Source organism: Azolla caroliniana, unplaced genomic scaffold (genome assembly GCF_043228905.1).
Source record: "Azolla caroliniana isolate FFs.n. ecotype wild unplaced genomic scaffold, voAzoCaro1.0.p SCAF_2, whole genome shotgun sequence".
Taxonomy (NCBI): domain Eukaryota; kingdom Viridiplantae; phylum Streptophyta; class Polypodiopsida; order Salviniales; family Salviniaceae; genus Azolla; species Azolla caroliniana.
The window spans coordinates 18,899,846-18,912,920 of record NW_028230437.1 but is presented as its reverse complement, the minus strand read 5'-3'; the positions used below and the strand labels follow the sequence as shown (position 1 = coordinate 18,912,920).

The 13,075-nt window shown below is 38.8% G+C and overlaps 1 protein-coding gene across 1 annotated transcript in view; it reads right to left on the bottom strand.

Annotated features, from left to right (window-relative positions):
* LOC147867481 (uncharacterized) overlaps positions 1-10,500 on the bottom strand; it is a 35,074-nt gene extending 24,574 nt beyond the window's left edge. The window contains exons 1-5 of the mRNA XM_087315700.1: positions 10,435-10,500; positions 9,646-9,817; positions 9,344-9,538; positions 9,171-9,238; positions 8,292-8,323 (exon numbers count right to left, since the gene is read on the bottom strand). Of these exons, the coding sequence (XP_087171826.1) occupies positions 8,292-8,323; positions 9,171-9,238; positions 9,344-9,538; positions 9,646-9,817; positions 10,435-10,500 (533 nt within the window). The remainder of the gene's footprint in view (positions 1-8,291; positions 8,324-9,170; positions 9,239-9,343; positions 9,539-9,645; positions 9,818-10,434) is intronic.
* Positions 10,501-13,075: the final 2,575 nt, after the last annotated feature.

The following is a 13,075-nucleotide window of genomic DNA, read 5'->3' as shown; positions in this document are numbered from 1 at the left end:
CCGGTGATGACTAGATCATCAACATACAACAAGATGCAAACCGGACTGTCCGGACCTTGCCACATGAACAACGAAGAGTCGGACTTGGAGGCCGCAAACCCCATCTTACGCAACCGGCGCGTGATCTTCGCATTCCAAGCTCGGGGGGCTTGCTTCAGGCCATAAATTGACTTCTTCAGCCTGTATACCGCTGACTTGTTCATCTCTGATTGAAAACTGGGGGGTTGAGTCATAAAGACTTCTTCTTCAAGATGACCTTGAAGAAACGCATTCTTCACATCCATTTGGTGAAGATGCCACCCCCTTGCCGCATCAACCGCTAGTACCACACGAACTATCATCATCTTCGCTACTGGAGCGAAGGTCTCATCATAGTCGATTCCGTAGGTCTGCGTGTATCCCTTCACCACTAACCGGGCCTTGTACCGGTGAATTGAACTGTCGGCGTTGTACTTTACCTTGTACACCCACTTGCATCCAATCGGTTTACAGTGACGGGGAGGGTCAACCAGGTCCCAGGTCTTGTTGGCATCAAGTGCCCGCATTTCTTCCTCCATAGCGGCACGCCAATTTGCGTCCTTTGCCGCTTCTGCGTAGCTCTCCGGTTCATGCACTTCCGCCACCTTGGTCATGTATGCATAGTGATGCGCCATGTACTCATTGTACCCGTACCGCTTACCAGGTTCCTTCTGGCGGGTTGACCGCCGTAACTCACCGTTACCCGGTTTGAGGCCCTTCTTGGCTGGTTTGGTCTTCGTTGCCAAAGAACCATCATTGTCCTTTCTAGAGTCGGATCCGCTTCGATCCGACTCATCATTACCGGTTTCATAATTCGACATCTTCTTCTTCCCCTTCTCTTTGCACATGAACCGTCTCCTCGGTTCCTTGTGCGGGGAGAGCATGACAAAGTCTTCACTACTAGCCGGTTCCTCATCTGACTGGTCGGATTGACCCAGTCTCTCGTTCGACCCACTCAACCGAAATGATTCCGGACTCTCTTCTTGAGTCCCAAATTCATCATCTTTTATCTGGGCTGGTTCAACTTCACTAGCCTCATCCTCCGGTATCGGGTCGGGGTCGGAAGTCGGAGCCAATAAGGCTTACCATGATGCCATCTCATCAAACTCAACATCCCGGCTAACTTGGACTTGCTTCGTCCGGGGGTTATAACACTTATACCCCTTTTGCTCATGCGAGTAACCGACCAGGATGCATTTCTCCAACTTTGCATCCAATTTCCTCCGCTTCCCATTTGGCACATGCCCATATGCAACGCTACCAAATACCCGAAGGTGTCGCAAATTCGGCTTGTGCCCGAAATATAGCTCATGCGCGGACACCTTGTCACCGATCCAGTTTTGGATGTAGACGACCGTCCAGATCGTCTCTGCCCAGTAGAAATGGGGCATGCTCTTCTCTTCCAGCATTGCCCTTGCCGCGTCGACAAGCGACGGTTCTTCCTTTCAGCCACGTCGTTCTGTTCCGGTGTGTATTTGCAGCTGAACTCTCGCCAAATTCCCTTTTGCTGCAGATAACTATTGAATTGGCCAAAAAAGTACTCTTTTCCGCCATCCGACCGCAGACATTTGATCTTTCTCTCCGATCCCCATTCCACCATGCTTTGGAGGTTCCGGAAACAATCGAAAACTTCGCTCTTCCGCTCAATGAGGTAGATCCATGTGTGCCGGCTATAGTCGTCAATGAAGGAGACGAAATATCGACTCCCGCCAAGACTAACATTCTGTGCCGGTCCCCAAACATCTGAATGGATAAGGTCGAGCTTGTTATAACTCCAGTTTCGTTCGGTGGGGAATGGAAGCCGGTGTTGCTTCCCGAGTTGGCAGGCTTCACATACACGGGCCTTTCGGCCACTAAACTTTGGTAAACCGAAAACAACTTGTTTCGTTTGCAAGTCTTGAAGCCGCCAGTAATTGACGTGGACGATCCGCTTGTGCAAGAGGGGTGGAAGCACGCTACGGTGTACCAGAAAAGTACTGTTTTTGGCCACAAAAATTGTCAGTACTTTCGATACTGTTAGTACTGAATAATTTAGAAAAAAAAATCAAAGAAAAAAAAAATCGATTTTGGAGAGTGGGGTGACTGTAGTACAAGTGTCATTTACTACAAGGAGCGAGGGGAACATGTGAGGAGCTGTTCTTTCCATTTTGGGGGCTATTTTCCCCTCACGTCATTTTTGGCAGTTCCCCTCATACTCCTCTTCCTCTATCCCTCTGAGCTGTTCATCTCAAACATCCATGTCACGTTTTTGCTTTTCCTCCAATCTAAGAGTTTTGTTAGGGTTTAGGGAGCAAATCTCAGACATCCATGTCAGGTTGGAGCTTTTGAGTTGAGGATTTCTGGTTTTTTTAGGGTTTCTGTTTTTGTTAGGGTTTAGGTTCAGGAACAAAGACTATTCTGAGGCCTCTTATAACAGCCAATAGTGACTTCTTCGACAACGACTTTCTTACTTCCACCGATTGCAGTTTATGTCGTGGTGATTTGGGGCTTTTTCCATCGAGGCAAGGATCCTTCCACCGAATCTAGGCGGCATATCACAAAGATTCAAGGCGCCCTCCACCATTGGAGGTTCCTTCCACTAAATCAAGGCGGCATATCAAAAAGATTCAAGGTGCCCTCCACCATTGGAGGTTCCTTCCACTAAATCAAGGCGGCATATCACATAGATTCAATGCTCCCTCCACCATTGGAGGTTCCTTCCACCAAATCAAGGCGGCATATCACACAAATTCAATGCTCCCTCCACCATTTGAGGTTCCTTCCAGCATATCGAGGCGGCATATCACACAGAATCAACGCTCCCGCCACCATTGGAGGTTCCTTCCCTCCATTTTTTTATTTTCGGGACTAAATTTTTTCATTTCTTCATTTTTCAGTACTAAATTTTTAGATTTTACAATTGTCATATTTAATCAGTAATTCTAATGTTCGAAACGAATTATTTCTCACTTTGCAGGCCACATTTAAAAACATTTGACTGTGTTTTCTTAGTGTAGTCTATATAACACTAACTACTCTCGCCGGACACTTGATTTTTTTGGATAAATCTAGTGACCAAATGGGGGTCCCCAACGAGAGTGAGTTGTCAAGTAACTCAGGTATATCTGAAAGGACCAAGGGACGAGTGGTTCTTCACATAGTCCGTTATAAGGTAGAAATAACGAAGAGATTTAGTGAAGAGGATCGTAGGGATATTATATGTACAGTGTTTCACCATCAACATTTGAACGAAGACATGGAGAGAATAAAATTTAGGGGCCAATGTGTTTCAGAAGTGATTGTAGAGTATATGAAGTCATCCCTAGACTTAGTGAAAGGTGTAGAGAGCATAGACAAACTTGCTGCAAAGAGGGCAGCCCTACACATGGTTGTGAACGGTGCGAGAGAAAAAAAATATAGTGATACTAAAGTTTCCTTAGCCTTGGGTATTCAAAGAAGGAACTTGAGGAAGCAGCGCCGAAATATACACTCAAGCCAATTCAAATGGTTGGGGTTGGGACATAGACGATGATGCGATGCCTTATCTCAAGAGATTATTGAGAAAGTGGATTCATTTTGGGCCAAAAATACGCGTGTCTCACCAAATAAGAAGGACGTGTGTAGACAACGAATAAGTCAGGGTAAGTACCAGATTTACCCTAGACACTTCTTGGAGATGATAGAGGTATTCCATTTTTTTATATCAATTCACAATCCATAAATTTGTGTTTTGACCAAGTGTATATTAATGTTTGCTATATATATTGGTTGATGTAGGCTGAATTGTACATGAACTTTAAAGACCAACATCCAAGCGTGACTATTGGATTCCGCAAGTTTCAAGGTTTGAAACCATTTTATGTTAGAAAATTAAATGAGAGGAATACATGTTGTTGTGTGTACCACATGAAGATGGACATATTAAGGCTAGGAGTGAATGCAATGCGTACTGATTCTAAGGGTATACACGGGGAATTATGTGTCTGCACTTGTGAGGTTTGTAGACCAAACGAGGAGGATAATAGGTGTAATGCACGAAACATGACTTATGCATCCGTTTCTGAGCTATGGAGGTCTTGTGTTTGTGAAAAAGAACCATCATGTGAGTGGCATCGTCGTACATGTCTATTAAGAACATGTAAGGTTTGTTCGTTACCATTATTTTATAGGCAGGAGCTTGATTTGGGAAACAATCATATCGTGAAATGGAAATATTTAGAGTATGTGACTGAAAATATTCGCAAGGGACTTGTAACTAAGCGTATCAAGGAAGTATATAAGGAGACATGTGCTGCTACCCTTGTCTCAGAATTTAAGAAACAACTTGGGGAGTTCATTCCACATAACTTCCGGAGTTATTAGCAAAATTCACAGTTCAAGGAATGTATTAATAACTTACCAACGGGTGTCATCGTATCCATTATTGACTTTGCAGAAAACTATACATTTAAAGTTCAAAATGAGGTTCAATCAATGCATTGGTACAATGATTAATGTACAATACTTGTACATATTTGCTATTGGAGGCAAGACGATGAGTTACATCAGAAATCAATATTTTACATTTCAGATGATAAAAAGCATGATACACTATTTGTTCAACATTGTTTTAAGCTTCACCATGCAGATTTATTGTCTCTAGGGTTAACCTTTAACCGTCATTGGGTTTGGTCTGATGGTGTTGCCTCGTAGTTTAAGGCGGCATGATCGTTCTACTTTATCACCATGTAATTTTTAATCCATATGTTTAGTACTTATCATGAAATGTGTAAGGAAGTAATTCTTGTGTTAGTGCATGCATACTAATTATGTTTATAACTATTCACACACAGTACTATTCACATGGATGCATACTAATTATGCTTGTAACTATTCGAACACAACATTATTCACATGGATGCATGCATACTAATTTTGTTTGTAACTAAGTTAACTGTTCTTGATTGATCAAATAATACTATCCTGTCACATGAATTTGTGTTTATTATCTTTTAATCCATATGAAGTGTTCTCCATAGACAAAGTGTACTATGTTGTGTGTTGTATCTTTACTAAATCAGAATAAGTACTCGTATTGTACTCTATAGTATTGTCCGTCCTTAAGAGAATTGCACTAATTATCTTTAATCCATGTGAAGTGTTCTCCATAGACACACCGCACTATGTTGTGTGTTGTATCTGTACTAAATCAGTATTTATAGAAGGATGTAAAGTACTCGTCTTGTACTCATAGTATTGTCTGTCCTTAAGAGAATTGTATTAATTATCTTTAATCCATGTGAAGTGTTCTCCATAGACACATTGTACTATGTTGTGTGTTGTATCTGTACTAAATCAGTATTTACAGAAGGATGTAAAGTACTCGTCTTGTACTCATAGTATTGTTCGTCCTTAAGAGAATTGTATTAATTATCTTTTAATCCATGTGAAATGTTCTCCATAGACACATTGTACTATGTTGTATGTTGTATCTGTACTAAATCAATATTTACTGAAGGATGTAAAGTACTCGTCTTGTACTCATAGTATTGTTCGTCCTTAAGAGAATTGTATTAATTATCTTTTAATCCATGTGAAATGTTCTCCATAGACACATTGTACTATGTTATATGTTGTATCTGTACTAAATCATTATTTACTGAAGGATGTAAAGTACTCGTCTTGTACTCATAGTATTGTCCGTCCTTAAGAGAATTGTACTAATCATCTTTTAATCCATGTGAAGTGTTCTCCATAGACACATTGTACTATGTTATGTGTTGTATTTGTACTAAATCAATATTTACTCATCTTGTACTCATAGTATTGTCCGTCCTTAAGAGAATTGTACTAATTATCTTTTAATCCTTGTTGAGGGTTTTCCATGGACATTGTATTGTACTGTGTTGTATCTGTACTAAATCAGTAATTATCGAAGGATGTAAAGTAAATGTCTTTTACTCATAGTATTGTCCCAGATTGAAGAGTTTGTACTAATTATCTCTTAATCAATGTTGAGTGTTCTCCATGAACACACTGTATTGTACTTGGTGTTGTATCTATACTAAATCAGTAATTATTGGAAGATGTAGAGTACATGTCTTGTACTCATAGTACTGTCTTATATTGAAGAGTTCATACTAATTATCTATTAATCCATGCTGGGTGTTCTCCATGAACACACTGTATTGTACTATGTGTTGTATCTATACTAAATCAGTGTTTATTGGGGGATGTAAAGTACATGTGTTGTAGTACTAATTATCTTCTAAGGAGGGTTGTGTTCTCCGTGGACACATTGTACTGTATTGTGTATTGTATCTATACTAAATCAGTATTAATGAATGTAAAGTACTCGTCATCAGCAACATAGTATTATCCGATATTGAAGAGTTTGTACTATTTATCTGTTAATTCATGTAGAGTGCTTTCCATGAATTCATTGTACTATGCTTTGTGTTGTATCCATACTAAATTAGTATTAATGGATGCCAAGTTCACATGGTTGACAACATAGTACTATTTATCTTTTAATAAGTGTAGAGTGTTCTCAATGGATACGATGTGCTATGCTTTGTTTTGTATTTGTACTAAATCAGTATTAATGGATGTGTAGTACTCTCGATTGACAACATAGTACTAATTTTGTTGGAAACCTGAGATACAAAAGCAGGTATTTCTCCTTATTCAACATTCGTATGCAATGGAACTACTTCGGGTCTGGACATGGAAAAGGAGAGCATGATGGCGCGGGGGTTGTGATCAAACGTGCCCTTACAAGTGAGCAGTTGGATAATAATGGTGCCAAGTTACAAAATGCACATGATGTTGTGTAGTGGCTAACATGGAAGATGTCAAATGATGGTAAGAACAGATTGTTTGTTGAAGTTCGCGTTGATGAGGTTTATAGAACTAAATCATATGGTTGTAAAACTGTGAAAGGCACACGGAGCGTCCATTGTGTATTAGGGTTTAGTCGCAAGGACAAAACACAATTGTTACTCCGTACTTTATCATGCTTTTGTTCCATGTGTATAGATGAAGCTTGGGATAAATGCATCGACCTATCAATTGTCGAGACCTGGAAGCTGCAAAAGCTTGAGCCTGAACAACAAGATGATATTGAAGAGGATGCGCATTCAAACGATATTGTATACTACAACCAACATCAAGACTTGACAGTTTTATTGGAAGTTGGAGATCATTTTGCGGTGCTCAAATCTCCTCAGAATGAAGATTTAGAAGACTACTACATTGTGGTGTGCAAGCAAGGCAAGACATTATTGAAAGAAGTGGTGAGGGATGGCTGGGGCAACAATTTCAACCTTGGTGAGTTTGTCGTGTATGGAAACTATTATGCAAAGTTGCCACAGTGCAAGAACACATGCATTACTAAAAGAAACACCGATCGCAATAATCTTCGTTGATGCCATTCTTGCGATCAAATTCAATATGACTCAAGCAAAGCACAAGGTTAAAGGATACAACACTGTCTACAAGGTCCTCCAAGAGGTTCATGAGCACATATTAGGGGAGGTCTCTCTATTTAATGCTTGAAAGTCACCCTATCAATACATTGTACCAGAAAACTGAAAAACATCCACTTGTAGTTCACTATTTGATGTATTGATATATTAATTTTGATGATTGACAAATGAATCGATATATTTCGTCTTTCTTCTATTATGTATTATGAATCGATATATTTGATGTATTGAGACTATTTATTGAGCTTGTATTGTAAGTGTTTATGGTAATTATAGAGTTGCTTGTTTCCATGGTTTAAGGTGTGAAGTCTTCAATACTTTTGTATTGTCAGTGTTTATGGTAATTATAGAGTTGCTTGTTTCTATGGTTTAAGGTGTGAAGTCTTGAATACTTAGTAGCCTAAAGCTTGTTTCTATGGTTTAAGGTGTGAATTCTTGAATACTTAGTAGCCTAAAGCTTGTTTCTATGGTTTAAGGTGTGAAGTCTTGAATACTTAGTAGCCTAAAGCTTGTTTCTATGGTTTAAGGTGTGAAGTCTTGAATACTTAGTAGCCTAAATATGGCCCAAACTTATTCAACTATCAAGTCTCTATTGTGTGCACTCAAGGAGACCATACTTAGCAAGTATCAATATACATATTAGTACTAACGCAAGTATCAATATACATATTAGTTTAGTACTAATGTCAATTGCAAGCATTAAGTAATACATAGCAGTCTCCCAATGTCAATTGCAAGTATTAAGTAATACATAGTAGTCTCCCAAAGTATCTCAGTTAGACGGATACATACATCTGATGTAAAGTTCGGTTGCATGACAATATATACCAGTCTTCTAAATCTTCATCTGGTATAACAAACTGTATATAACATCTCAGTTAACAATATAGAATTTTATTTGTAATCAACACAATCATGGTTGCATGGGAGTGTACCTGGGAGTGTGATAAATTCGTACCTCCCTCACCAAAGATCATTTCAGAATTAGCAATATAGAAATTCAGATTACACTACAACACTAGATGAGTGATCTGATCTTCATAGCATTTCAGAGTTAACAATAGAATACATTTTCATTCTTTGCAATTGGCAATATAGAATTTCACACTGGTATAACTACTGGATTTTGGTATATCAAATAGTTCAATTTCAGACATCACTAACAGTTCAGCCAAAGTTCAAGTACAATCGAAAGACAATCGAAAGACACTGGTATAACTATTTCAGATAAATGAGACAGTATTTTGGTATACCAAATAGTTCAATTTCAGACATCACTAACTGTTCAGCTAAAGTTCAAGTACAATCGAAAGACAATCAGGCACTAGAGGGCAATTTGGCTGATCTTGTAATGCGCTTGTTGTTGGTGCCAGTTTTTTCTGATTTTACATTCTTCTTTATCTTAAAGCCTTTAGGTATCAGTTGACTAAGTGACACTTCATAATCAGAGGCATAAGAGACAAGCGTGGATGCACGGGCACCTTATACTAGTGGCAAGCTTGAGAGAGCAACTGTGTTTTCTGCAACTGCAATGCTTGTACACACATCCACAAATGTATTGTTGATAGAAAAATTATCACTCATCTCTTGAATGTGGGTTGTTTTAGTACTCATGTTGTTGCTAGTATTCTCAGTCTCAATACAATTAGGATCCTGTATGTGGGCTACCGCAATACTCCTGGCGAACTCTTGGTTGGTGATAGTCACCTCATTCTTACGACCACTGTGCTCTCCTTCTTGGGTGATCTTTATTGCCCTATCATCATCACCGATGCCTATACACTTGTTCTTAATACAATTAGACTCTTGTATGTGGACTGTGGCAATAGTCATGGTCAACTCCTCTTGTATGGTGGCTGTCACCTCATTCTTAAGACAACCGTGCTCCCCTTCTTGGGCGGTCTTTATTGCCTGGTCCTCATGGGTGATGCTTGTAGGCTCCCCTTCATTAGTAACGATGTTCTTTCCACAATCCTCATGGGATTCTTTAGACACTACTAGCACATTCTCAGTACAATCAGGCTCCTCTTCAGTACTAGCAATGTTCTTTCCACACTCATGGGAATCTTTAGACACTATAGATACATTCTCAGTACAATCAGTCTTCTCTTCAGTACTTGCCATATTCTTTCCACACTCCTCATGGGCTTCTTTAGACAAATTGTTGTTTTTACATGCCAACTGCTCTTCAAATATGAATGCTTCGTTTTTCTCACAGTCCTCATATGTGGAAGATGTGCTTCCAGAGTCTGCCTCCGTGCAAAGGTTAATCCCAGAATCTGACTCTGCACTTGTGCTCCATATAGTTCTCGATTCATTTGATTGCAATTGGGAATCAGACTACTCTTGTAAACCTAAATAATGGGATTCCAAAGAATATTAGTATCAACTCACATACTCAAAAGTTTGCAAACATACCAACAACAATGAACATAGGGTTAAGAGCCACATTTTTACCTATTGTTACATCGTCATACTGTACAACCGTAGATACCCCATTGCAAGTGGTTTTGGACTCGTATCTCCCTCACCAAAGATCATTTCGTCATTAGCTAGTAACACAAGTCCATGGTATTAGACAATGCATTAGGTTGACAACTCTTCGGACAGGTGAGAACATATATGAATCACCATTGCATTCAACTTTGACTTTCTTGCCCTTTCCATACAACATTCTTGCAGCATTCCTCTTCTTAGTTGGCTCTATTTCTAAAGAAATTAGGCATTCAACACCTTTCTCAAATGAGAATTAAGATATGTTGGCAAAATTTGTGTTACCTGGATTGTTTTGATGTTGACCGGAGCTTGGGGAATTTGTTTGTAGAAGCATATGTTCCACTGCTCCAATGGCCCTTCTCATACATTCATCTTCATCATAAAACTCATGGGTTATTGGTAATGATGGTCCCTGAACCTTGGAATGTTCAGCAGATATCGAGGGTTTAGGCACAGGGGCCGGTTGTTTCATTACCTTCCCTGGCGTGGAGTTGCTTGACACTACAACATTCATTGCAAGAAACCAAAAAACCTTCAACATTAGTACCGTGATATACAATGTAGGTCACAAGAGCTGCATTACTAATTCAGTAAGCTACACCTAGTTCCCATATTACATAACTACTACTAATCGTGAACAATGTACTACTCACTTAGTTCCCAATTACACAAGTAGTACTAATCATGAACAATGTACTACTAACTTAGTCAAATTACACAAGGAGTACTAATCATGAACAATGTACCACTCAATTGCCAAATTACACAAATAGTACTAATCATGAACAATGTACTAATCCTGAACAATATACTACTCACTTAGTTCCTAAATTACTGAACTAGTACTAATAATGAACAGAAGTAGTACTAATAATGAACAATGTATTGCTCACTTAGTTCCCAATTTACACAAGTAGTACTAATCATGCACAATGCACTACTCACTTAGTTCCCAAATTACACAAGGAGTACTAATTCTGAACAATGTACTACTCACTTAGTTCCCAAATTACAAAACTAGTACTAATCATGAGCAATGTACTACTCACTTAGTTCCCAATTTACAAAACTAGCACTAATCATGAGCAATGTACTACTCACTTAGTTCCCAATTTACAGAACTAGTACTAATCATGAACAATGTACTACTCGCTAAGTACTAATCGTCAACAATGTACTACAAGTATAGTGTGTACTAACACTAGTACTAGGCATGTTGTAATATAGATTGGGCTAACATCTAATCCAACAAATGTAGATTGGATTTTAGTACTAACGTGGTATTTTGCACACAAGTAATACTAAACGTGATATGTGTTCTACACACCTAATTACATAACTTGTACTAATTACACCAACAGTATTAATCTTGAACAGTATTAGTACTAAACATGATATGTGTTTGACACACCTCATTTCCAAATTACATAACTAGTACTAATTCCCAAGTTACACAAACAATACTAACAGTCAACAGTGTACTACAAGTATAGTGTCTACTAAACTAGTACTAGGCAAGTTGCAATATAGATTGGACGATGTTGTACCTGGTTCCCTTTTAGTACTAATTCTGGAAAATATCCCTTCAACTACACATACCAATTATATATTAAGAGTACTGCCAATACAAACCCACATAATTAGGGTTCCACATATTAGTTGTTAGAGATACACTAATACTAATCCATTGTTCTCCTAAATTTGAAGTATGAATTGTGGCGTACACTAGTTCTAATCCAAATGTAAATTGACCTCATATAATACAAACAATAGAATAGTAGAGCCACATACCGTACGGGTGTACTTTTAAACCCCAAGCATAGTACCACTCAACCACAATTGTAGTTTTATAGTCCATACATGTATTCTCTTTCTCAAAATGATACTTAGCAAATAGCACATGATATGTGTGCAAGCACAGTGTAATCACAACATTCATAGCCTCCAGCTTGAATCTGAGGCCACAAAATATACACCTGGCAGATTGCAAACACAAGTTATAATATATTAGCTAACATGATATTTATACCACAGAAGTAGAAATAAATAACTTTTAAAGCCAATACCGTGATATAGCTATACTAGTAATGGTACTTTCCATACCACTTGGGTGCTCAATTACAGATGGACACAAAGTTTCAAAACCTTTTTGTTTTAAATCCTACATCAAGCACGCAAGGTTCTCAGAATGCAACTTTAAAGCTGACAATTTATTATCTATTTCGGAATGTGCATTCCTGTAAGTATCAAGGTCTCTCATCTATGAACCTAATTGAGTGCCCATATTGTTTAGCTCTTTCTTCAACTCCTCTTTCAACACCTCACTTTCTGAGTTTTGGATTGTCGATGCAATCCATTCATATGTAGTCTTTAATGAAGAGAATTTCTTTTCTGCCTGTATCTCAGCTGATTTAACTGCTTCCAAATCAACAAGTAGTGCTTGTATTCTTGAGCTCATAGAAGCTATGCAACTAGCCATCATCTGTTCATGCTTTTCAGTCATTGTGGCCCGTACCTTTGCAGATTGAACTTGGTGGACAAGTGTTAAGCTGGAATATCCACATGAGAGGTTCCCGATGACTTCAAGTCAGTGTTGGTACTAGAGGACCCTTTATAATGTTCTGACCGATGCTGACTAAAATCTTCCCAATCTACGTCGATGCCACCTTGAACTTCACATGCAAATGCACGTGCAAAAACAGTACCCACCTCATTGTTACAGATTTAATTTGTATCATAAACATGTTCATATCTCGTCTTCAATAAGTTCACATATTCCCTCTTCAATCCACTTATGTGGAATCCTCGCCTTGTATCGGGATGTGCTGACCCCCAAGTTTTTATCAACCACTCTCTCAACTCAGGATAAACTTCAGGTCATGCTCAAAGGAAATAACTCCATCTGAGAGGTGTGTCTCGAATGATGGAGTGGTACATCTTCTTTCTTTGTTGATGAATTCATCACCCTTTCTCTTGTGGGTGTCTTCTTGCTTTCTTTGATAGGTGTCCTTTTTCCTTCCTTCACTGGTGTCTTCACTTTCTCTTTCATCAATGTCTTCTTTATGGGTGTCCTTCTCGTCATTGTCCTAGTCATCACCATTCTCGTTGAATGAATA